At 38.7% G+C, this 27896-nt stretch overlaps 1 protein-coding gene across 3 annotated transcripts in view; it reads left to right on the top strand.

The window, feature by feature from the left end:
- Positions 1-23176, top strand: part of LOC129099915 (TOX high mobility group box family member 2-like) — a 75821-nt gene extending 52645 nt beyond the window's left edge. For 2 of the 3 annotated variants that reach the window (XM_054609358.1, XM_054609356.1), the window contains 5 exons: positions 14746-14976; positions 17428-17508; positions 19408-19806; positions 20446-20585; positions 21517-23176. In XM_054609358.1, coding sequence (XP_054465333.1) covers positions 14746-14976; positions 17428-17508; positions 19408-19806; positions 20446-20585; positions 21517-21559 — 894 coding nt within the window. In that variant the 3' untranslated portion in view covers positions 21560-23176. The remainder of the gene's footprint in view (positions 1-14745; positions 14977-17427; positions 17509-19407; positions 19807-20445; positions 20586-21516) is intronic. The other variant, XM_054609357.1, reaches the window with a different exon arrangement.
- Positions 23177-27896: the final 4720 nt, after the last annotated feature.

Raw genomic sequence — 27896 nt, 5'->3', positions numbered from 1 at the left:
TTCTATTAGAGCAATAATTAGCCCAGTTAGAGACCAAGGGAGCTGACACTGTTCAGTCTGAGTTTGGCCAGAGTGTGTAATACATGCAACATTTATAAATATTAGACGTTTGCAACATGGTTCTTTAATATCTATTCAGCTGCACAACTCAAAGATTTCATTGCCTCAAAGTAAGCCAAAAAAGGGAAAAAGAAACTCGTCGCTGCATATTTTCATTTGTTATGATCGGCAAAGCAAAAAAGGAACGGGGAGGGATGAAGGGGTGCAATATTTTGAACCGAAAATCTTGACGAGGAGAGGGGGATATCCCTTGTCAGCTGATTTTTCTTTTCAAAAGGATGCTGAGGACCCCGGCTCCCCCCTCCAGTAAAGGGACTTTTTTCTTGTGTTAAACATGCTTCAGACTGAACATGTAAACACCCCTGGCGAACAGATTCAAATGCTTTAATCATAGGATCGAACCAGATGAATTATAGATGGCCTGTGTGGTGAATTATTCAACGTTATATACTTTCATCTGACATAAATATTACTTTTCTTCACTCTGCCCTCCATCATGAATATTTATGCTTTAATGTGGGCATCCGTGGCATTTATCCTCCGTTAATCAGGTCTTATGTGATTTTCAGAATCAAACTGCATAAGTTGCAAGCTCCATGTTTTTTTCCATGGGTGGTAGCTAAGGCCTCCATTAAAGCCAGTCTTCAGGATTAGGTCACAATCCATTGGCTACTGTGCTGAATATGCTTGGTGCAGGAGAAATATCTTGTTGACTGGAACATTTTCGTTGGCTGGTTTTGCAAATCCTATACAATAATTTGGATGATTTGATTTAAGAGGTAAATAACATACAAACTGGATGCATGTATGCCGTATTTATGTATAACGTTGATACTAATGTTATGTCCATGTACCAGTGTATGTTACAAAGCAGCACATTCTTGCCAATAGCATTCAGTAAGGAAGCGGAGAGGGAGGGCCTGCTTCTTAAACAGCTTTTGTTTCACCTTTGCAATTATTTATTTTCAAATAGCCCTTCAGGGTAATGTTCCATTTTCTTATTTCACACCCCCTTTTCTCATAAATGAACCGTCATTGCAATAAATCACTGCACAAACAGAGACTTACACACTGTGAAAGGTCCAGAGATTTATGTAACACATTCATGTTTCCCACTTCCACATTTTAGTACTACTCTAGCAGAGCCTGGCTAATAATAGCTGCTATTAATATTTCTTGTTGCCTAGCAACCCCCGCAAGTAATAGCTTACTCTGGAAAAATAGATGACCGATAAGGAAGAAGGAGGGGGTTGGTGGAGGTTGGAGTGTGTGTGTGTGTGTGGGGGGGGGGGGATTCAATTCATTTATTATCTCCTGGGACAAGAGGAGCTTATTTCTGAGGCTGCGGAATAGAAAAGTAGGCTGTATATTGAAAAATATTTTAAAGCAATTGAAGATGACGTTATTTTCATTTTGGTTCCATTAGGGATGTTTCATTTGATGTTGCCCCAACAAAGTCAATCAACCTTAATTTCATACTGATAAAGGTATAATAAGGAAAATTGAATTTATGCCTGCCGAATGTTTAAAGAATAATAAGGGAAGTGGAAATAGGCTCTCTGTGAAAACAGGGTAGGAAATAGAGATACAAGCATTTACCTTTGCTGTATTGTATTAACACAAGCCTTTCAGTAAACCCACAGAATTGGAGGAGATAGCTGGAAAACCAAAACGCTAATCATTCAACCGTCTTCTTTCACCGTTGCTAAAGAAGCAAATGAAAAGTCAACAGCGTTACCTTAAGGATACACTCCTCTTTAATAAAAGCTATCCTTCAGAGCACATGTAAACCTCCTACAAGTATAAGCTCAGCTGGAGCAACAGATACACTTCATCTCAAGGGATGTTGTTGCTGGTTTTTGTACAACATTTAGCCCGAGGCTAACGCTCTGTAAACTTCTCCCTGCTTTGGGATTCTCTTTTTCAGCGCACATCGATCCTGCAGCAAACACAGTTAAATCATTACAGCAGTGAGAGCAGCGGATTGACCATCATTTTCATTCTGCATACTGTACACACTCAAATTTGCATCAGATCGTCCTGGTAGTTTTTAAGTCTGTAAATTCTGCTCATTTATAGCTGACTATTTAATAATCTAATGATTTCTGGCAAGCAGAACAGCATATGTCTCTACAAGAGCCCTGTTTTTTTTAAGCTAAATTTATTATGCCTGACAACCTCCTCTTTTCCATCTAATTATGACTCCACCGACAGCAGAAATATTAACTGGTGAATCAAAAGCATGGCAGGTGGAAAAAAATAGTTTTCAAAGACTTGCCTTGAGTATTAGGCAAATACCAGAGCTTGAACATTTGATGTACATTTAGGTTTGTTTTTTTCAACAAAGAAAATTCAACTGGCAGAAACGGCACTTTGTTCAGGTGTAGGGTTTGATCCTTCCTGCTGCAGTTGCATGTTGTTCATAACAGTCTTAACTGCCAGTTTTGTACCATTTCTCAGACTTGAAATTGCACCATTTACAAGGACTCCAACAAGCAGGATCATTGGCGTTATAAAAGAAAGAGCTGACAATCAGAAATGCTTTTACATTCTCTAACTCCTCCCTGCAACGGTGACCTACTCTGTCAGCTCAAGGAAGAAAGGGCCAAGTCTTGGATGGCTGGATACTGCAGAAATGTAACGCATCTTCATGTGAGTGCTCATTGCAATGGGAGATTCCGTGTCTCATCCTTAGCTGTCAGCGTTTCTGCCACCCCGGCGCTTGGGGAAAAGGTGGCACCCAGGGGTCTCATGTTCAACAAGCCCCCTGATCGTTCAGGTCTGGTTGAGGCTACAGCCAGGGGGAGATGCGAGCAAGATCTAGCGCTTTGAAAACATAAGGAGGAGGGACACTCACCAGCAGATGGTAATGAGGGGTCAGTGAGGAGTTTGCAGAACTGCCCCAACATGGAGCCTTGAGGGGTGCCAGCACGTTTAAATATTGAAACAGAGCACCAGCCCCTATCTCATTAACAGCGTAATGAGGCTGGTAGCGGAGGGGGAAAGCCCCTGCTGTCAAAAAAGCAGCTGCCAGTTTTACAAGTTTATGTCACACATTCAGTCAGATGACTCCTGGAGGGGAGTTTATTCAGTTTAGTACATGTGGTGCTATATTAATATTTTTGGCAAAATGCGTGATGTGTGACAAGCCATCGGCAGTCGATTTTTCAAAGTTGTGACAACCAATAGTTTTGATATCATGGAACTATTGGCAGTTGAATTTACTTTGGTTATTCAATTTTAAGGCTGCATTAACATGATTGTTGGGGTTTTTGTTGTTGATTTTTGGTTCACCTGTGGGCAGAAGAAATTCACAGAAAGATGGCAGACACACTCCCCTGACATGTGAGCACATTATAAAGTTGTTATTGGAGCAACATTCATTTAGACTATATGTGTAGTATTTTATCTCCTTTTAGATCTAGTTAAATTACAACTAAGCCCTGAAGAAAATATATTGATCTTTAGCTGCTCAATGTTAAACTTAGTAGTTGGGAAGTTGCTAAATTAGTTTTTTTACCATTTGGTGCTGAGCTTGTACGACACATTTGGATTGATTTCGGAATTTTACTGCTGCTGGAAACCAGGTTTACAACAGTTTTAGACTTTACCAGATAAAACATTATCAAGATGTAAAACCAAAACATTAGCCTAAAGAGGCTTTGTCGGCATCGTTGCATAAACGTAGCACCCCCCCTCCAGTTCCCCCTCAGGTCAAAACTGATCCGTATTTAGCACCTTCCACATGTATGACGCAGAAACACTGAGTGCAATAGTGCATGTCTGTGCAGTAGTGCACAGTGCATAAGTACGGTGTGTGTATGTGTGTGCTTTATTTCCAGGATCAGTCTTTGTCAGAGTCACTGATTGCTACAAGGTTATATGAGCTTGACTTCATTTGATATGTGAAAGGAAATTTATTTTGCATCACTTGGCATTTAGGACATAGACTGGGGGAAAAAAGCCCATAACTATTTTAATGAAGCAACATAAAAACGATATTGACAGCTGTGTTTGAAATCTAGCCATTAAAAAGATCCAATGTTGAGAGTAAGCCTATCAACATTGGTCACAAACCTGTCATATGCAGATGAAAATATTGATATAATATAAAGAAATGAAAATGCACCGAAAGCGTACACAGTGTATACAATACACACAGTGAAATCCAGTGGCCTACTATCCATCTATCTAATGAGAAGGACTGCCTTAAAATAAACTTAATCTAAAAAGAAAAGAAGAAAGAAAAAAAATAGCAGTTTGACTTGATTTCACATGCTCAGTGCAGCTGGATTTCTTGTGTTTATTTTATTTTTTAAATTGAAACAGCAATCTTTTTTTCCAATGTAGGTTTTTAGACATATCTCATATGACCCGCTTGCTCTACTGCCTTTTACAGGGATAGAAATGACATCTCGGTGACGTTCCCAGATAAATCACTTTTTGTAACAGAAGAAATGTTTTCTGTTTCTGGCTTTTCATTTCACAAAAAGACAGATGCCCTTCAGTGCTACAATCCAGAACAGGGGTGAACAATGTTTCTTGTATCTGTCAAGAGAAATGACAACAAGATAATTGGTAGGGCACTCCCGTTTCATTTAAACCGAAACAAATAGGCTTCCGAGAGAGTTGTGCTTTAAAAAAGTAAATCTTTGTTTTGTGCAGCTTATTATGCAGGCTTTGGAGTGGAGTAATGAAGAGGAGTATTAACAGATTGAGCATTAAAAACAAATGCACATTCATTGCTGCTCATGAATATTCATGCCACTAATTCAAATAACCTTAGGCGACTGTTACGAATAATGAATATTTAAAACAGCTTGGTCACAGAGATTTGAACATTGCGTTACAGCTGACTTTCGGCGATCATCTTGTACAAGGGTAAACAATTAGGATGGCAAAAACAGATTTCAGTGATGATCAAAATACAACTGAAAAACAATATCTCATGTTGTCACATTAGTTACGGGCCATTGCCGCTCCAAAGGGGGACGTGATGACATGCGAGAGGACAATGAGGTGAAGAGTTGGCAATAATCATAACTATTAGTTGATTAACCAATAAGTCAGTCAACGGAATATTATTTGAAAGCTATTTTGAAATATTAATCATTTGTAAAGCAAAAATGTTAAATATCAACTGGTTCCAGCAACTGAAATGTAAGAATGTGCTGCTCTTTCTCTGTTTTATATGATTTTAAATGGAATACCTTTCAGATTTAAACACCTGATCGGTCAAAACAAGCAATTTAAAACTGTAACTTTGGGTTACTGTGATGTGCATTTGTCATTATTTTGAAGATAACATCAATAATTGATAAATTGAAAAGAAGAGTCCACTGTCGCATCAATAAATAATGTAATCTTAAATTGCAGCCCTAATGAAATTTTGTTAAAACCTGGTGAGTCAATCTGTACTGTCCTCAAACCTTCTAAGCTGGCACAGTCAGGAAGCTACAGCAAGCTACAGCAAGCTACAGCAAGCTACAGCGCCGAACAGAGCGGGACTCACCCTCGGAGTCGGGTGACCCGGGGCTGATTAGATATGTTTACATTTACCACGCTGGTTTTGAAAAAAGCCCGATATCCTTAAGCGCTGCAAATAGGAGAATCCTGCACTGCCCTCTTAAAAGGGGGCCTCTGCTGCTTCCTTTGAGAGATCAGCGTGGGGACTCGTCCTCCTCGCCACCACCGCAACGCTAATTAGGCCCACCGCAAAGCCAGCCTGTGGGGATAATGTCCCATTATTAGAGTCATTTGTTTCAATTAACCGCTCTGTGATTTTACAATAGCATGGTGCGGCCCAGTGCAAAGAAGCCATTACTCTCGCCCAAGGAACCACTGAGGTATGGGACAAAAGTGTTTGTAAGAAGGTTTTACGGATACCTGCTCCTGCCAGCGTTGGGGCTGCCAGGCTCCATTTACTGCCAGTCATGGTGGTGCTAAAAAGCTAAAAAGTCCTGGTTTATTTCTTCTCCTTTTTTAGATTTTAAAGACTAGTTTTGTTTCTGTAATTATGAATTTTTTGTTTGTGTGCACTTCATTGAGAACAGATTGAAAGTTAATAAGAGGGATTGTAGACTTAAGCTATAGGCTGTTCTCTTTTACATGCTGAGACCATTGTGGTGTGCTGAACTACTATTCTACTACTGTATACTTACTCTATATTGCATACTACATGCTACTCCAGTCATTTTTAGACTGCAGTGATGTTACTTCCTGAGCTCTCTGGCTTTCTACTCAGCTCATACATTACTCTTGTAACTCTTAAATCCTAGATTTGAGGAGATTGACTAATCTATTTCAATCACATCAGTAGACAAAGAAAACAAATTGCTTTGACAGCATTTCTCCCCTATTCGATACTTGCGAAATGACAATTAGTCTAGAGCCTTTATGGCCACCAACAAGCGACCTTGGTAATAGCTGTTTGTACTGTTTGTGCACTTGCGTACTGCTTTCTGTTGGTCACAGCTGGAAGCTGAACGAGCCTACTGGTTGCAGGTTGCATAAGACATGAGTATGAGAGAGATTATGACTGTGATTTGTTTCCTGATGTAAGAGGCATAACGTCAAGAAATAGCATTTGTATAAATGGCTTTGATGTCAGTTCTTCAGTGATTCTTCAAGCAGCAAAAAACATTGTGTCTCCAACAATGAACTTCTTTTTTCAAACATCCCTCTTCCATGACCATTTGCATATTGTTTTAAGCAGCTGCAGGCTTCACTGTAAACTACCTCAATGTTTTTGGACACTTAACAGTAGTAGTACAAAGATGCTTATCAACTCCAAATGCTCCCGCATACGATATTTCAGAGCACTTTTAGGTCCTTTCAACACTAGATAATGGAAACTTCGATTGTTACCAAGAGGTTGGTGCCCTGTGATGCCTCTGTTGCCAGGCTCTCTCATTGGCTTTCTCCCCCCGCTGCGCAGATGTTTACAAAGAGACATCACCAGCTCACATTAAAGGGTTCAAGTTGTCCCCTCGGGCTGTTGCTATGGAAATAACCCTGCTATGGTCGCTCATTCATGTTTGATTAATTGTTTTTCTGTGCTGTTGCCTCTACAAAGACCTCATCATGGGAGCATTTCAACTTGAAAACAAGCAATAGAAAAGGATGAATATGTCGTAATCAGTTTTATTTGGACTTTGAAATATTCTCTCCTCCTGCTGTGTGGACATTTTGTGGATGTTCTGTGGTGATAAAAGTCTTAGAAATTGTATTAGTGTTGTATTAATGTTAATAAAGCAATGCCTGTGAGGCCATACAATCATAAAGACCATTTACCTGGACTGAGGACAAGCATTTTGCTTTTTCCCCCTACTAATTTGCACTGTGTAGTGCAGTGCTGAGCTACAGCAACCCACTGGGGCCAATTAGGATGCCAGCAGAGCCAGGAAGTGCATAGCAGATGCTTTTGCCACTATTTATTAAAATCCAATCTGCGGGGGCCCCTCCAACAGCTCGTAAACTACCGTTAATCTAATTAGCTCTCACTTGCCACTGTTTTCACCACATTACCAAATACTAAGGGCCTTGACTTTGCAATTTTAGGCTGATTAAGTAGGTCCAGAGCTCTTAGGCAGAGCTGGTAGGAAGGAGCTCCTCAGAGCTGCCAGTCATTTTCCAGAGTCGGATAAATCATGCAGCTTAGTTCAGCAGTGGCTTTGGGCTTGAGTTTGAATTAAAATATCTGCAATATTGGAGTATTGGTGGAAATCAAAATCCACATTGCCTGCTCTGTAGTTCAAGCCCACATGTTTGAAAACACTAATGAAATACTCCACATCATAAAGACCTTGTTTATTTGTAATGGCATGGTACCAGAACTGGATACAAATTCCATAATGGGCTCTTTATAGATCAGGTCTATACGATGCCCACGGATGTCCTTTGATGTCTTTTAGATCACGATCATGAATCTGCACTTCCGGTTCATTATTGTTTGGGCCGGGCTGTGTTTTTATTTGATGAGTGCTGCTCTCTGGACAAGTGCCTGGTTCTACTCAGAGATCTGTGCAGCGGCTTTGACATGCAGTCCTGCTCATTGCTTACAGATGGGCAGTCTGACATGGAGCTGTAATCGCTACCAGATGAGTATATATTTTAAGACATATTCTAATCTATCATGCGGTGGTGAACTAGATGTTGGGAATACACAAAGACTAAACTAACAGAGTGACTGTAAAATAATTGACAGGTAGTATAAGATATGAATATAAAATAGGAACATGCTGTTTAAGTTGACGATCACACATTGTGTTATATTTAAACAATTTTAACAAGCATCCTGTTTTTGGGATTCCAACCATGACGTTTACAGGCAGTCTTAGTGTAGAGAAAGTTGAATCATTCAGATCTCAAACAGCTTTGTTTACATTCTCATCTTGCCTGCCAACATGTTGTAAGGCCACATTCTTGACAGCATTACACACAGGGGCACTTTGAAATGTGAGGTGAAACCGATATCTAAATTCAAAGAAATGCATGTAATCAAAACAAAAATGTAAGCCCACATGATCCCCTACCCTTATTAGGGAAACTCAACAAAGACTTACTAACTCCTTCTCAAAATCCATTCCAACATTTATTCTCTTCCGCTCCAAATCATCAGATCATGCAGTCAAGTAGAGAAGACTTGATGTTGTAATTCATTTTAAATACATGATGTTGGAAAAACGTTGTATTGTATTCATCATTTATCATACATTCCTGTACTGCCTGCATCCTCACAAGCTGCAGCTAACAACTGGATGGATGTTTCAGGTGGCAAACGTGCTTTTACATTTTTAAACCTGCTGACTTTGTATGAAAGACGTGTGCTACAATAACTTCATGCCCTGATGTTTTTGTTGCACTACACAACCTTCAGGAACCCACTTATTCTTTAAGGCTGCGAGTTATACTTGTGGTGGAAATTGCAAAAAAAGTATATATGGCATCTTAAAATTGCATTATTCTCACTGCTGCTTCTCTAACCACGGCCATTTATCTATTTATAAACCCACAAAGGCTTAGAGTCTGTAACAGCTGCACTAAGCTGTGCTTCTCTTCAGTATGTGGGTGGGGAAAGGTCCGTGCTTCTACTGGGATTTATTACAATGTGCCACGCATACAATTTTTTACAAATGTAAAAATTCCCTCTCAATAAAAGGAGTGTGAATATTGGAATTTAGATTTATCAGGTGGACAAAAACAGTGGTAAAATAAAATCAGTTATTGCAGGTTTAGGGATGACCAATAAAAATCATGCTTGTTAATTTCAATACACTGAAACAGGGTTTCGCTGCCAGTTCCTCATGGTCTGGTATGACCAAATTGGCGTTACTGAAAGCAAGCTGCTATAAATCTGTAATTGCCCCTTTTGACCACAGCTGTCACTGTTTAGCAAAAAACTATGTGTCTGCAATCAGTCCATCGATCAATCGTTGCCTCCTCCCTGTTTAATAATACTAATTATAATCAGCTTTTTATACTATAGTGAGCTTTTTCATGAACCATCATCTTGTGTTATCACTGACAGGTGACAGGCTTGTTTGCAGAAATGAATGTACATACCAAGGACATTCATTTTCTTTCTCTATAAATTTTAATATTAACACCTTTAACCAAAGCGAAGTGAAAATTTTAATTCACAACATACTGCATGGCATAAGCCTCTTTCATGCCTCTTAAAAAGCATACTTTAAAAGATTTAACATTTAGGAAGCTAAATACTGAACACGGCAATGCAATATGTGCCTTCCATTTCGGAGAAAGTCCCCTAGTTTAAACTACTTTTACTGGCTTGGTCTTTGATCAAAGATTATTACACTGCCAATCTTTGATGGATGTTCTTGAACTGCTGTTTTAAAGAGCCTTTTCCGTATCACATTTGGCTGCTGAGTAGTTCTTGTACATTGTCTCATTGTTCAGGCCTGTGCACATTCAAACAACATTTCCCTGAAAAAAATAGCATGTAAAAATGGGTTTATTTTGTTTTCTTTGTTGATGCTTGCACACTTACTCTGTACCACAAACTGTATAACACAGATGTTTGGCTTGAAATCCACAGAAGGGTTATAGACTTTTGTAGTGGATGGAATTCAAATTTGACTTAGAGATGTGCTCTGCATCATGCGTTGACGTAATGACCATCACTAGAAAAGAGAAAGTGTATCCGTTCATCACCTCTGAGTAGTTCCTGTTTGTTTTTATGGCCTTTTGAAATCGATGCACAATGCAGCACTCTCCACTTTGCTGCTCAGTGTATATGAAGATGATGATGATGATGATGATGATGCATATATTCAGAAGGCTGTGATTGGACAAACACTTTTATATTCTCCCATACTATTACCTTATTTTATTGTATAATTTAATGTATCTTAAACTCTGTCAGTCTCTGCGTCTGAGCCCGTCCTTCTTTTTGTTATCAACCCTCTCTACATCACTCCACCTCCCCTCCTCCTTTTATCTGCTCTCTCTAAATCAAGCCTCTCTCTCTTTTCCTTTGCATCTCACACTCCTCTCTCACTTCCTTATTCTTCCACCCTCTCTCTCTCCATCTCTCTCTCTGCTGTTTTGATAGTGACGCGGTTATCAGGCTGTCAATTCTAATCTTGTCTTGCCAGTGCAGTGCTGTCCATTCAGAATTACTGCTACCCTCCTCCTCCCTATCTGTCTCCCCACATCCACCACCCTTCAGACAACAGAAACGCTGATAGGATGAGCTAGCTAAGGCTTACTCTATAGTTCAGTCTTTTGCTAGTAAATTAGTAACATGTTTACAAAATAAATTTAGATCGTACTGCTCTGTACAGGACATGGTGGTCTTACCTAGCAACAATGGTGTGCTGTTTTTGGCCATCAAGAAAAAATTAACTAAATATATTCCTGTGTCATTGCACGGACCATAATGTGTACAAAGCACTACGTTTTGTATACTGCAATGTGCTAAAAGCTGGCATTTAATATGTTGCTGAGATTCACAATATTGTTAAATTTATCATTGGATAATAGAGATATGCCTCTTTAAATGAAAGTTTTGCTAATTTTCACAGAGTTCTTGTTGACTGCTTTTGTTAGATTTAACATTCTGGCATCTTTTTTAAAATAAATTTTTTGGAAGAAAGGTATTGAGTACATGGTCTGTAAATGGGCCTTTTGTCTGTTCACGTTCACTTTTTTTTTTTTTTCTGAATTCCCCTTTTGCAAACGAAATTTTGTTTGTTTTTTCATCTGAAAATAAAAAAAAACAGTCAAAGGAGAGCAAGAGAAGCAGAAGAAGACAATGACCTAAAGCAGACTTCGGCACATGTTTGCTGCAGTTTATGTTACTGAAATGAAATGTGACATCATGTCACATGATGATATCTCCAGCACAACTACACTGATGCAGGACAGGAGATAAATGTCCAAAAGTCCAGATTACAAATGGTAGACGTCAGGATCCAGTGTCAGAACATCAAAATCAAAAAGCTACTTTACAGACTCATCATTTTGCATCAACAGTCACACAGGTAGAATTCCATCGTCGAAGAGGACCAGATAAACAATCTCTCCACTGACAGATCAGACAGTAGACCAGAATGCAGTGCTGCCACAAAATGTTGCGTTGTGAATATGAGATGTGAATCTCTTTTTTTCTCAAATGACAACAACAGCTGTCATAATCATTATAGTTCTCTACACAGGCATGAGAAAATCAAAGAAAATTAGCTTGATTTAGTGGATATTTGCTGGGTACTTGTTTATTCACTAGCAATAATTTGTAAAGACCACTCTTATGAATATGTTTGTGATTAAAACAGTAGATAGTAAAATAACCAATGGTTCCAATATATAGGTCATTTTAACAAACAGTGTTGTTCCTTAATTTCATAATCTTTTCATAATCTCTTTCGATCGCCAGGTTATGTGATGGTTCATTCGATCTGTAGGCTTAAGATTCTCTCTTCGCTTTTCAAAAAGTTTGACAATATTTTTCAGGGTGTCCAGTTAGTTATAGTGTGAGCTCCATGGTAACGTTAGCTCAGTATTTTGAGTTGTAAACTAAATTATATGACGGTATTGTGATGAAACACAACAATGCATGTGTTAACTATAAGATTTCTTTCCAAATTGTTAAATATCAGAATTGCATGGCTTGGAAATGGCTCAAAACGGCATCCACTGTTTTAAATCATCCCTGAACCTTACCAGGCCAATCTATGTCATTACATTTATATTTGAAAAAAAAAGTTAATAGCCTCTAATCAGAGGTTGGGGAATATCACGGAAACATAGATGTTTGGGATTCAAGCGTGACAGTTAGGCAATTCATTTTTCACTCTTGTATTTAGTCAGCTCTAGTCCAAAGGTAGATTGCATATTTTACTAAGTAAAATCAAGATTTTCTTAGATTTTTTTCCATTGGCCTTTTATGCTGAGAAATTCACAACCCACCCTTGGAGTGGGGGGTTCTGAAGGTCTTCTGGGAAATGTAGGAAACCACTGAGTAAATGTTGATTAGACAGGCTGACAGAAATTGAAAGTAAATTGAAAATCCCAGATTGATTATGTATCTAACAGTGTTTAAGGCTGGATTTGTCCTGTAACTGTAATACCAAAGGGAGTGGAGTTTCTGTTTATTGTACTCTTTTCAGATGCACCGTATGTATAGCCATCTGTTTTATTTAGTCTTTCAGGGTTTATTGAAATTTCTTCTGTCCTCCTATAAGTTCACAAACATGAACAATGAGAGACACAATAAGAGAGGAAAATAAAGAAATGGAATAATATGCTCCTTGCCCTCCTGGTTGATTGCATGTAGCTGCAAGATGTTGTGTGCCTTTGCTCTTTCCTCTGTATGAGTACATGTGAATTTTCCTGCAGATGATTTAGCCGTCTTTTTTTCTATTTTGTCATTCCATTAGCTCTACCTTCAGTTTATTCTATTTTCTACTTCAAAGGCTTGAGTGTAACAGATGTCGTTTCAAATGCCTGTCTTCTGCCTCATTGCCTAAAAGTGACGGATGATTATTTTTTAATGAAACCAGGCGTAGTCACACAAAAAAATGAATATTACCTGTAAGCTGTGAAATAGACAAGCAATACTTTCGCATCACCCTGAATGAGAACATCCATTCATTTCCACACATCACAAAAGCCATTTTGAAGTTTTTCTTTAGCTGCCAAATGTGCTCCTGGACCTTGAATTTTGATTAGTTAATTTCATGCTGTGTAGAATACAGTGTGTTGTTTGGCTGCAAATGCTTTACTGAAACAATGCAATTTTCAAAGGCAGTCGTTTCCTGCTTTCCAATTGACAGTTAAGGAGAAAACATGGCTGTTGCTTAATCCTGTGATAAGTATGCATTAGATGGATGTGAACGTCTTTAAATGTCCTCAAGTTGCTGTTTGATACGTGCGCAGGGACAAATCTTTTTTATGGTTTGTTCTCCCTCCCTGCTGAGTTTTAACACCGAAACCCAGGATCAGCGGATTATAAAAGAGAATGTTCAAAGCTGTTTAAAATTTCTAAAATGCAACCTGATGAAATAGGAACTTGGCCTTGGATATGGGAGTTCACTCTCACTTCAGTCAAAGCAATATTTGAATAACTCTCAATAACCCCTCACCCCTAAATAGTGCACATAAACATCCTTCATTTGATATAATACCAATGTTTATCATTATATATTCAGTATGTCATTATATCTTCTATTATATGGGAGGAAATTGGATTGTTATTTCCTGCGTTTATAGCTACCAAGAAATTTAGCTGATGTTCCACTGATACTAATGGCAACATCAAGCCGTCACTTCTTCCTCGCCATCCTCACTCAGCTGCACCTTCTCTCTCACTCCCCCTGCCCTTCCTCTCCCTCTTTCTCCCTCCTTCTCCCGTGCTTGATGTGTTCTCTCCTCAGCAAAGAAGGAAATTTCCATATAGAATCACAACCAAGATCAGGTGACCTGGATTTGACTCCCCGTCAAAACCCTGCACAGAAAATGAAAATGTATTCATGTGTATTTGATCGAGTACATCACACAGATGTGAGCCGTTTTTGCCTCCTGAAAATGTAGTGAGATTGCAGTATGTTATTGTTGACAAACCAACTGGGTACAACCTATGAAAATATAGATTTAATATTTTTTTTCTTTATGGTTTTCTCAGAAAGTTGAATTGTTTGTGATCTACATGAAAAAATAAAAATATAGATTTAGATCAAATCTGAAAATACCCATAAAATCAGCAATTGATACCAATAATTGAATTTGCCCTGAACCATCTTCCACCTATCCCATGTTTGGCCAGTTTCTCCTTAACCCCACCTCCCTACCCCCCTCAAACACCCCAGAGGCTAACCTGTCTCACTGACGTCCTGTTAGTCTTCATTCACCCATGTCCGTAAATTGATCTGTTTTCTCTTCTCAGAACAAGCTGCAGCTGCCCTTCGCAGAACTCTGCTGTTTTTACCCTCTTTTCAGCGTTAATTTAATTTTCTAGTCGGCTATTTTCAACGATGATTGGCGTCATTACTTAATGTTGATGTTTTTTTTAAGTATATATTAACTTTGCAAAAATCAAGAGTATCTTATCCAGTCAATGCTCCGTGCCCATAAATACACTGAAAAGACTGATTTATGACCAGCAATGTCTTTGTCTTTTTTTATCTCATCTCCCTCCCTTTCCATCCCTCTTTCTGACTCCAGATAAGCAGTGAGAAGCGGGCCTCCGCAGAAATGATGAAGCCCAAACCCAAACCTCAAAAGAAGAAGAAGAAGAAAGACCCCAACGAGCCGCAGAAACCTGTGTCTGCCTATGCTCTCTTCTTCAGAGACACCCAGGCAGCCATCAAGGGACAAAACCCCAATGCCACCTTCGGGGACGTCTCCAAGATTGTGGCCTCCATGTGGGACAGCCTAGGAGAGGAACAGAAGCAGGTACAAAACATGCAGACCTGGAATATCTGAAACAATAAAGTGGGGTGAAAATTATTGCAAACACAGTCAACATACACGTTATAGACTAGAAAAAATAAGTTTTAGCCGGAAGGAACAACTATCACCTCCACATGTACACAAATTTAGTACTGAATGAAAAAATGTACATACATTTTCTATGCTTGCACAGAACGTTTTTTACGATCAAAAGGAACAAGTGCACATATACATGCATGCACATACACTCGCACATATACAGTCCCATGCACACATTCTGGTTTAACCAGTAGATGGCATGTGTGCTGCAGCAGGCTGGCAGCCTTTCCTTGGCATTATGTGCTGTTGTAATTACCAGAACATTGCTGTGAGATACAACTCACCTTAATGAGCTAGTTCTTCTCTTTCTAAAGATAATCCATCCGTTTATCCCTGGTCCCCTGACTCTCATAACAATGATTTTCTTTCTAAATTTAATTCAAGCAAAGGGAAGGAGGAGACGGTTTGGGGAGTAGTCTGTGCAACAGCAGCTGTAAAACAGTCTGAGACTAACAAAGTTGGGCGTTTTACACGCAAAAAAGGGTAAATATGGGCTAATAGAAACGCACCTGGGGAGATTTCATGAGTCTAGTAATGTTTTTTTATGCAGTGGGTAGATTCACTTCCAAATTTCATTATGCAAAGGTTTCTTCTGAGTTTTTCTCAGCCGTGTAGCTAAAAAGGATTTTACAAAAATATAGTAGACAAAGTGAAATTCATCTTCTTTGCCAAAACAAAACTCACACAAAGCTCCAGGCCTAGGTACAGTCCACACTTCCTGTGTCCCTCCAGTCTCCATAGCTGATACCTCCGCTTCATGCATCTTCATTGGCCGCCTGACAAGCAGGGATATGTGAACTTCTCATTTCCACTCTCCTTATTTATATCTCTCGCTTGCTATTTTGATCCTGCCTAGAATACAGAATTAGTAAACCCCCCCTGTCCTTGGATTTAGCTCAAGGGCATCTTGGCTATCCAGGATGAGTGGTCTATTGTTTTTGTAGCTGTTTAACGTAAACTTCAACGCAACAGTAATATGCTAATGATGACAGAGTTATAGGGGGTCATGGTGTTTTGTGTTATGGGTAATCAACTCCAAGAGAAACTACATTTGTTAGCTTCTTTTGCAATTAGCAATTCTCTTGGGATGAGGAAGGTTTTCTTTTCAGAAAGGTTACTTTGTGAAGGCAATATTCAAGTGCTTTTAGGAAAGACCAAATGTATCTGTAGCACCAAGTGTGGAACATTGTTAAGAAACAAAGGCTGGCATGATCAAATTAGTAATTTATTTTGTTGATTAGATATTCACTGATTTAAATGAACATTTTGCCAATTTTACAGTATTTTGATAAGGCAAAGTTCTTGAACAGCTGGTTGTGTTTGGACAACATTTAACATTTGAGAAGCTTTGCTGTCTTTGCAAAATGTAAAAAAGGGGTTTGTAGAAAAAAATGTTTATTCCAAAGGTAAGGTATCGATCAATTAAATTATTTTGGTATCAGCACCAGTGCATGCATTAGCACAACTATAAAATAAGTTACTATCTAGCACTGCATAAAAAGTACAATGCATGCAAACTTTGGATTTTTTCTGAAAAAACATACTTCTTTCTCCTTTTTGTTTTGCATAATAGACATAATTTTGCCTATAGCTCTTATAGCTAATAGCCCCATTTCACACTATCTACATCCCACACAGACGATGCCTGGAAAAATTACCTACATGCAAAAACACATCCACATAAGCCCACATTCTTTATGGAAACACACTAAGATCATTCAAACACTGCAGCAGCAGTTAGTTGTATACTAACAGAGGTTTGTATATCACACTAACAATATGGAAGACCGTTTCAAACAAAACTCATATACAGGCAGGGATCGCATCCTAATGTGCTAAATGACAACAACCATTCTGGTGAATCACTAATGTCAGTTGGTATGCTGATAGGAGTGTTATTGTGGAGCTAAAAGGAGAGAGAGAGAGAGAGAGAGAAGTTCCAGTTCATTTCTCTAGGTGGATTGGAATGGAAATGATGTGTTGCTACGATAGATGGAGACACATTGAGATGTGGGAGTTTTAGTGCTGTGATGAGGAAATAGAGGTGTTCTGTACCATTGGTTCTGATGGAAAGAAACATTAAGGAGGTGTGTGTGTGTGTGTGTGTGTGTGTGTGTGTGTGTGTGTGTGTGTGTGTGTGTGTGTGTGTGTGTGTGTGTGTGTGTGTGTATATGTGTGTGTGTATATGTGTGTGTGAATGATGTGTTTAAGAAAGTGTTAGATAAAAAGTATTTGTGTGTGTGTGTGTGTCTGTGTGTGTGTGTATTTAAAGACAGACATGTGTGTCATCACATTTATGAGCTTGTCAATCTCTCCGAAGTTTCTCGTTTTTATTTTTTTTCTCTCTCTTCACAGGCGTACAAGAGGAAAACCGAGGCGGCTAAGAAAGAGTACCTGAAAGCCTTGGCCGCGTACCGAGCCAGTCTGGTTTCCAAGGTAACGCTTATGACACACAGGCCCTGGCTAAGACTGATGATTGATTGGATGGAAAATCCCTGTTAATGGGCTGGGTGGGGCTTCCTTGGGATGAGGTGGTGTGGTGGTGGGGAGGGCGGGTGTGTCTGATGCAAAAGAGCAGTCCGTATTAGGAACAATACCTGATTTCCATAGGGTGCAGATGTTGGGGGTTGGGGATTGTAGTTGGTATGGTGATATAGTTGGGGGAGGGGTCAGCACAAGCATATGGCCAAAACATCTATGAGGGATGGAGGAGAGAAAATGATTGCTACCTCATGTGCTATACATACAATCAGGTTAATGTTTTATATGTATCACTAGAAAATACAAACCCTAATGTATCTTACCCCAATAGACACCTGTGCCATGCATTAGCTCATCGATTTCCACCATCTCATCGTTTACAACAGGAAGTACATCCTAATCAACAGAAGCAATCATGGGCTTTTCTGTTGCTTTTCCACCTCTGACACCTTCCTGCTAATTTAAATCTATGACATCCTTTTTGCCAAGTGAATGATGCCGTCTTGTATGCACCAGCATAGTAGCACTGGGAATAAAGAAAGGCAAGGAGGAGGGCTGTGGTTTGCATTGTTTAGTGCCGTCTTGTATTAACAACACACAATGTAGTGTGGAGAAGATTTCTTTTGTCATTCCATTTGTTCTGCAGGCAAACACGGCCTCATTTCTCTGCCCGGGCTCCTGCATATATATGTGTGTGTGTGTGTGTGTGTGTGTGTGTGTGTGTGTGTGTGTGTGTGTGTGTGTGTGTGTGTGTGTGTGTGTGTGTGTGTGTGTGTGTGTGTGTGTGTGTGTGTGTGTGTGTGTGTGTGTGTGTGTGTGTGTGTGTGTGTGTGTGTGTGTGTTTTCCCATCTATCTGTCAAGGTGTCTATTGATCATTACCCCGGCCCTTGCTCTATTCATACAAATGGGCTCCATTACCTTCTAATCAACACTGATGGTTGGAGATGAGCAATCTGACATCTTATCATAGGGGCCTGGGGAGGGTGGGGCAGGGTGGAGGTGGGGGCATTTTGTTGGTGGTGCACCTGGTCAGATAATACCAAAAATGAGAAAGTTCAACTTTGGGTAATTTTTGTGTTTTCCTTGTTTCCCCATCTGTCAGTTTGTCTACATGTGTGCGTTAAGTGAAAGCTGTCAGGCCGAAGATCGACTGAAATTTAAATACATACAGTCTTGTTACACAGTGAGCGTCAATATGCTGAAAAAGATTTGCTGTTGGGTGTTTGAGTGTCAACTCTCCTAAAACTGTATTGAACAGCTGCATCATGCAAGCAAGACACACACGTTCATTCTGTTAGAACTGAAGAAAGCAGTAGGGAAATGTTTAAAGGGAAATTCTGGTATTTTGCCACCAGGGTGTTATTGACATATATTTTTCTATAAAGGGTATTTGCCATAATAACTTTTCATTCATCACCCAAGTGTAAATGTAACATAATCTTAAAAGAATAGTTGAACATTGTGGGTAATTAACTTTCTAGGCAAGAGTAAAATAACACCTCATGTCTGTCTTGTAATCTAACTGTGAGCTAGAAAGCGAATCATTTATTTCCCTGACTATTCCTTTAAACCAGTCCAACAAAAAGTAAGGACAGAAAGTAGTCCCTTAGAAATCCTTGCAGCTGTTGTAGCAAACTACACTTCCTATTCAACTTGCCTGACATACATCAGTATAATAAGAACCAGGTTGACAAGTACCGGGATTTCCCTTTAAGATAAAGGTCAATTCTGCAGGGTTTTTTTAAGAGTAATGGATGCTGCCATTGAAAAAGAGATGATTGATGAAGGATGATTTACATGTAATTAATTGAAAGTAAGTTATGTCATTAAATTTCAGTTTTATTCATCCACAGACATACAATGACCCTGAACCAAAAAGTGCCCAGCAGACCAGCCAGTCCTCTCACATGCTGCCCCCGAAGCAGCCCCTGTACAGCGTGCCCCCCCAGCCCTCCTCACCCTACCTGGGCCCACCTGGCTCCTTCCCCCTCTCAGACCTCCAGAGCTACGCAGGGCCGACCCGCCACACCCTGGCCCAGACCCTTAGCCAATCCCAGATGCTGCCGCCCAGCATGAGTGCCTCTCCCCCAGCTCCCTTCCAGATCAGCCCACCCCTGCACCCCCACGCCCAACTCTCCCTGCATCAGAGCTCCCTGCTCAACCAGCCAATCCGCATGCAGCAGTCGCAGCCAATCATCTCACACCAAATGGGGCTCCAGGCGCCTCTGCATTCCCCCCCTCTCAGCCAACAGGTTGGTCCGGCCATTATTGAGATTAAAAAATGAATCATGAATATGATGAAACATGTACATCTGGTAAATCTCCTCATATAATCACCTTATAAAATGTCTCATTATTTCTTATTTTTTATCACCTTTTACAATTTCTAACTATTGAAAAATACTGATATATAACACTTCAAAGCATTGTTTGAGCATTACAGAACCAAGGGTCTGTAATGCCTTTTCTGCCTATGATTCAAATTCAAATAATATCCAATGATTATATCAGTTGCTGATAAAAATGGGACTACTCTCTATTCAATCTCATTGTATTGTTTAACAAGCCTCAGTCGCATTTTAGCATATATATCAAGAAGAACAAAACACAGGCTGCAAAAATATGTTTAAAATTTCCCAAATTTAGCTGCGAATTTACTTTCCTAAAGTTACATTTCTCCAATCCAGCAGGGGTTTTTCATGGTGGTGTAAGAAGTGTGATTTTAAAACCCAATTTAACCAAGCAATGAAATAAGAGAGAATAAAAAGTGCTCAAGACCACTGACAGCATTTGGCTTCATAAAGTATCATGGCTCAGCAAACTCTTTTGGCTGGCCATTGCAAAGCTACAAAGATATAACCCATCTCCTCTCCCTCCTCTCCGATCCACAGGGATTCTCCCATATTCAGGCTGATTACCAGAACAGTGTCGGGGGCTCACAGTCTCCAGGGGCCCCTAACCCAGTGCATGGCCAGAACCCTGACTGGGACGGCGAGTACTGCAACAGGGACTGCGGACCTAACCACTGCAGGTGAGCTCGTCACACATTTTGTTATGGTAGTAGTGAATAATGGTTAACAAGAAGTAATCACAGAGTTAGCCAGGAAAAGAAGGTCCAGAATAAAAAAATGTCTTTGCCTCTTTAGATCCAATCCAGGACATTTGATTGCTGAGAAAAGTATTTGTCTGGCAGTTACTCATTTTCTAAATGAGTTGCTCTAAACCACTTCACTTTCACACTCAGAGACTCAGACAGTATTAATCATAAATTGCGATTCCTTTTCTAAAGCAAAGTATCTCCTTGAAATTGAAATGAGTAATGCAGCAGTAGAACAACGCTATTACCGAGCTTGGAAGAAGCGTGACATCCAATTAAGTTTCCCTGTGTTTCGCTCAGCACACATTACCTTATTCAATCAAGCTATTCAAGCAGGTACAAGAGGAATGCTGTGTTGTCTCACACCTGAAACTTGGTGTTGCTATTCCGAGAGGCAGCAGAGCTGGAAGTCAGTATCTCCTGTATTTAGAGCTGATTCATCTTTATGTCAAATGGGATCACGCTTGGGTCGAATCATGTTTGATGCTCTTTGAAGTACATTGAGTCTCTGCGTAAACCTTTTCCCTCAGTGTCAGATCATGGTAGTTTGGAGTTTTGGAGCATGCTAAATAATTTCCAGTGTGTCAGTAAAGAGAACTGGAGAACAGACTTTGTATTTGACGTTTCGAGTACCAAGTGATCTGCAAATTCTGACTTTTTATTTAAACTGATTGATGTCTGTTGTTTTTCAGCAGCTTTTATGTTTCAGAGCTGCTATCTTAGCCAGGTCTTACTTGAAATAGATTTTATCATCTCGCTGGGATTTCCTGGTGAAATATAGGATAAACAGAAATACATGTAGTCAGTTATTGTATTCACATGTATCCAGACTTACATTAGTGTAATACAGCCTATTCTTCCTCAGCAGTGGCATGGGAGCTCGGGACAAGCCTCTCTACCTCACTTGAAGTTGAAAGACCTCCAAATGTCAGACTCCAGGGAGCTTTCCACCATAACAACAACGTCATCGATGTATCTGCTTCTACACCATTAGGTTTGTTTTTGTTTTATTTTTTGTGACGGATTCCCAAAATCCCAAAGACTGCTACAGTTACTTCACCTATTTGCCAAGCACTTAGATCGGCCAGAAGCCCAAGGCACTTCTCTTGCTTTTTTCTTTATCAGTGAACTTTTCACTTTTCTGTGGGGGCAGTGAGCTTTAAGCTCGTGCCAACATACTGGAAATGAGGACCCCAAAAAAAGTCTTCTTATTCTTTTTTTAATTTTTTGAAGATGCTCCCTCTCCTCTTCACTCCATTATTCTGTGTTTGCCATGGATTGCCCTCATCGGGTAGAAGAAATGCTCTAAGCATACTCAAAGTGTAGGGGTCATGGGTAGGAAAACTAATGCAGGAAACTAGAATATAGTCACCTCAGCAGGGTGGATGTACTTCAGGACATACTGGAACACCCCAACTGAGTAAAAGCAAAGTGAAATTATAAAGACGATAGTCACATACACTTTAGACGTTTGTAAATCATCCTCGCCCCTAGTAAAGGACTCCCTCTTCTCCTTTTCTTTCTCACAGAGTGATTGTAAATATCACCACAATGGATCCCTCTTATGTGTGTATTTAGCTGCAGTCCCTTACTTTCTTCTTCTTTTTTTTTTAAACATTTTTTTGTTTGGTTATGTGATTTTCATGCTGGCGGATTCAGTGAGGGTATACACACACTAAAAGCTGTGTTGAAACTGTGTTCACTGGTCTTGTTTCTCTCCAAGTGAGAGAGAAATGCAAAGACTGTAAAATGCTCCTCCTTAACTGGCAGAGCTCTGATAGAGAGTGTCACTCTCTTTACATGGCCTCAGGACGTTACAGAACTGTAGAGGTCAAAGGTTGATACCTCTCCTTTTAGCTCCTCCTCCTTTTGGTCAATAAGGACCGCCCCCACCTGTAACCCCGCTCACCTTTCCTTAGTCCTGACACCACTTGTACAGGTGAATTAAAAAAAAGTTGCTAAATGTGAAATGTTACTAAAGAAAAAAAAAACATAACAGTGGGTTTTAAAGTTTTTGACTAGTTTTATTAGGTGTTTTAGAATTGTGTTGAACTCATCTTTATCATTTTTTGTGAAGAAAAAAAATTCTAAAGATATTTTGTTTTTTCACTGTAGCAGGATATTTTTTGCGTTTTGGAGGAAGAGTCATGGGGGTAAATATTTTAAGTTTGTGTATAAACCTGCCAAATGTACCTCTTTAATTTGTAAAGCCAGTGATGAGAGAACCCATTTAGTTTTGTTGAATATCATATGTTTTACGATATGGTCATTCTATTTAATTTGGTTGCAGGTTTCACATCTATTTATGAATGATATGAAGTAACATTTTGGCTTATATTCATCAGGGTGCATTATTATTATTATTATTATTATTATTATTATCATTATTATTATTATTATTATTGATCAAACAACATTATTATTAGAATATTAAATATTTTTTCAGAAATTGTTGTTGGTGCAATACCAGTGTACCAGCATTAGATTCATTTTGTGTCACAAATGCTTCTTTTGTTTTCTTTTGTCTGTAATAAAATGTTTAAAGTGGATTGATGTTCATGTCTCTACTTATTTTATCATTTGGTTTACATTTCTGAGTCTCAACACATTCATTAGTAATTTGATGAGAAGCACCTGATACCTGCGGCACCGTGTGAACATACCTTTGCTTTCGCCTGCATGTGTCTGAGGTTAATAAGGAGAATAATCTTTGATGTTGTAGGAAAGTTGATGTGACTGCTGTCACGTGGCTCATTAAGTGAGGAGTTGAGGCACCACCATGTCCCTTTACAAAATTTTAACCTTTCCGCTCTTTTTTTTTTTCATAAAACCAGACATGATCAATATAGTATATAAAGCATTTTTCTGCCCGCTGGTCGCGTTTTCTGGGTGTGATAATGATGTGATGATGAAAACTTAGAGCTGATGCAGCAGTACACGGTCTTTCAGAGAACTACCTGAGAAGAAAAATAGGACTGCCTTTTACTTATGAATTTCACAGTTGGATTAAAGGTAGAATAGAAATGGAATCTATCATCTCTCTCTCTCTCTCTCTCTCTCTCTCTCTTTGCCCCTCTCTGTCCTTCTTTCGTGCTCTCTCTCTCTTTCACAGTCTTTCTCTATGTCTTGCTCACTGTTGATGATGATGATGATGATGACGCAGTGCCCCCTAGAGCTGATTCATAAAACTTACCATATTTCTTTTCACTTCATTTTCAAGAATCAGTTTATTACAGCTGAATGGCTTTAGCTCAACTGTTGGTGAAATTTAATGAAAATGAAGGAAGACCTTAACCCAACCATCATTACCTTTATCCCACAACTGTGGTTTTACTGGGCAGCTTCCAGATGTGAATGTGTGTAACTGTGTGAGCCTGACATGTAAAAAAAAAGAAGGCATTGCACTCAGCAAAAGTACAAAAAGAAGTTACAGTTGTGAGTAGATGAGAGCAGAATATACTTTGGATGCCAACAAAGGAGGAAAAAATTAAAGATTTCACACTTCATAAAGCTTTAAAAGCAGATGTTATATATATAAATACAGGTATACCTTGTTACAACTGCGTGATGGCAAGATGGTGTTGGACTGAATTTTACCCTGTTTTACCATCTCTGATTAATGCTCCTCTATCGCCATCTGCTGGCAACATCTAGTGTTTACAGTCGGTTTACAGTCTCTGGTTCCAACATCAAAAACTATTAAACCTATTCCCAACATGTCATGAAGAATATCCCAATCTGTAGGATCCTAACTTTTATTTTCATTATATGGCTGCTCAATAGTGCAAAAAATGATTTTGTCTAAGACCTCCACTTTAATAATAAGTTTGTAGTGAACAAAGCCCAAAAATGTAACCATGATATAAGATTTTTAAATGTTGCTCAAAAACCTTTTAGTCATTTTATTTTGGCTTTATATTTATTGTTTTAATATAACACCATTCGTGAAACAAGTCACCATGCTCAGGGGACAAATTGGATTTATTTCACTGACAAAATGTTTCTTATTTTATGAAAAATAGATCTTGAAGGCTCAATACAAACAACTAAATTATGTATAAAGATTGATGTTGGTGATGAATGTCTGCTGTGAAGTTGAGTCGATCTCATCTCAGCTAGTTATATACATTATTGAATTGATGCAGATTTAGTTTTTGCCCAGGGGTTATTTAACAACACAGATAACTGGCCAGGAAACATAACAACATACATTTTAAACTTTAATAACAAATAATGAAAGCATTTCATTCATGTTAAAGATTGCTAATAATAAACAAATTTAGGTATATTTAATCCCATAGATTTTACTTTCTATGTGAATAACAAAGTTCCTGGAGACCTTTAAAATATTAGATTTCACTCCACTGCTGGACTTAACAATTCCCTATGTACCTGTTTTACAAATCAAATGAACTGATCAAGTCCCTGATTGCAGAAGGTATCAGAATAGTCTACACGTCACTTGTGCAATATTGGCTCCTTGCCTGTCCAATCTCCCATCACTAATATTGTCTCCAGCAGCTCTGATACTGGTTCCTTCAGTAGCCATTAGACCCTCTCATTTCCTCTTCAAACGGATATGAACTCTCCTGACATCAGAGGCATCGGCAGCACCATTGTCTGACAGCCAACAAACAAGACAAGACAAACAAGAGAGGACAGAGCATTTCATACAGATCACTACCTAAACACTTGATGGCTGATATGATACCACCATTGGTCGACATTTTGAGAAAACCGCGCTGGGGAAACATCCTCATTTGAATAGAAGCTATCTTGTGTTTTGGGATTGCTTGTTCTATTAGAGGCTGTTATCTGCAGAGAGGCTTGGGTTGGCCTTTTGTTAACTGATGCAAGTATATTAGGACGCTGCATTTATGCAGCAGTGAGGAATCAGATTTACACCCACTGAGGAACACTTCTTTTGTGTGCTTTACAAAACACAAACAACCAGGCCAACTTTAAACAAAAATATGTTTATTGTTACATGTACCCTCCATGTTCACCGAAATACAACAGTTACAATAATTGACACAGGTACCTTCAATTTTTTAAATTAAAAATACTATATCATATATTATATATTGTTTTCTCCATAACACTTTTATAAAGCAAAATACCTTATCAATTCATACACACAGTAGCACTTTGTTCACAGAGATACAGTATGTTATGCATAACATGAAATATATGATGCGGTTTAAACAATCAATGATAAAATGTGTGTTTTTAGACACCCTGTGTTTAAATGTAATCAGAATTCTTTCTTTCACTAATGTGCTGTTTATTGTTGTGCTTGTATCTATCTGGCTGTTGAATAAGTAAAGCCCACTCATTTATTTTTCTCCAGTGGTGATGTGATGATATACACAAATAACCCAATAAGGCAAATAACTTCTTATTGTATCAGTAAAACCTGCATTTTTATGTGATGTTTTTACATGATTCAGTATATGACATTTATATTTGAATACATCATGTAGTGGAGAAGGTGAGGTATTTTCCAAAATTTGTATTAAACTTTCATATCCGCTTTTCTTTAATCTGGTGTATGCATTTATGGGTGTATGCATTTATGGGTGTCATTGTCATTAGATTGTAAATACAGATTCCAAATACATTTCCAGGTAGATTTATTTCCGCTGCTGTCAATTTAAAAGTTGATTGATTGTTGTCAAGTTTGTTGTGAGAACTTGGTCCAACTTCCATTCACCACTCATTCATCCACTTGCGTTTCACAAAAGAGAAATGCCACATTTCATCTCTCGCTGCAAAAATTATGTTACAACTTTCAGCCTTTACTTCATTCTGCTGTTGTTCGAAATTCTGAAAGCTTTGACTTAATTTAAATTGGAAGATATTTATTTTTTCTCTTTGATGTCTTCAACCAATACGGATTATTATCCAATTCCAGCTCATGTATTTGATCTGACAATGTCCTGCAAAACCCGGATTGTCAGATTTTTCAGGGGACTTAACATAACCTCCACCTTCCTTCATTTCTCTCAAATACTTTTTTTTCCCCTGGGGTCTTGAGTAAATTGACAATGTTCTTACAAAAACTTTAGGAAAACCTCAGATATTCAGTTTAAAAGTAAGATTTTATATGTAAAATATGAAAGCAAAGCTGATGTCACTAAATTTGCAACATTCATTCTGGACTTATAGTGACAATCAAACAAAAAAAAAAAAAAAAAAAAAGAATATCAGTACTACAATTGCTTGCACAGATAATATATACAAACAACACTAAACACTAACACTACAATGGAGTATTCTAAATACAACCAGAAGGACATCTAGGCAGGTCTTCAGTTTCTTATCATAATGCCTTACAAACAGCTGATGGTATCCACTGTCATTTCATCAAATATCATCACATATGGAGCACTGCATAACTGCATGGTTTGATGTGACAATAAAGTGATACAAGAAACAGACGAGCTTCACAGCAACACATCTTCAGGAAATATTACATACACTCCTTTATCTCACTTTAGTCTGTGCTTTCAGAAAGTGCTGTCAATTCATGTAACAAATGAATACAAAAAATATACAAAATCAGTTGTTACTAACACAAATATTAGTAGCATACGATTATAATGCAATCAGTGCTATGCTAGTTGAACGTTGCCCCCTCCAACCTTGACCTTATTCATACACCGTACACTGTGTCACAGTTTCTTATGTGAGGTCTTTTTACTTGAAATTAGTACATATGTCATTAAATGTTGCAGTAAGTCCTCAGTTTTAACTCAAAGGTCATACGCTTTCATATTTTATAAAACTGTAAACTATATCAAACTATGTGTAGTTTGTAGTTATCAAATGTTGTACGTTAGGCCACTAAAGTATCTGAATGCACCTTGTAAAACTGTGTTGGCAGCACATAATTACTCCCATTTTAAGATCAGGGCATGACTCTCCATTAACTTACTAACATGCAGCATGTTAGCATGTTCTAGCATTAAAGGAGATGTCATTGGCAAATTTAGAACATTTGGAGGGTTCACAAGATATGAACCCTCCAAATGTTGATATACCTTCATAGTTTTAAGGGTACACAAGAGCATATGTAAACCCCCCTTTACCAAGATTCAATACCAATTGGTTCCACAGTTATATCCAGACAAGTTAAAGTTTTGAAATTAATAGGCAATTCACGAGTGAATGAATGTAGACATATCAAGAATGTTCAGTCAAAAATATTGACACAATCCATCATCTTGTTCCGTCTGTCCAGCG

This window comes from Anoplopoma fimbria, chromosome 12, assembly GCF_027596085.1.
Source record: "Anoplopoma fimbria isolate UVic2021 breed Golden Eagle Sablefish chromosome 12, Afim_UVic_2022, whole genome shotgun sequence".
In the NCBI taxonomy this organism is placed as follows: domain Eukaryota; kingdom Metazoa; phylum Chordata; class Actinopteri; order Perciformes; family Anoplopomatidae; genus Anoplopoma; species Anoplopoma fimbria.
The sequence above is the reverse complement of the archived record's forward strand: the minus strand, read 5'-3'. Positions and strand labels throughout refer to the sequence as shown.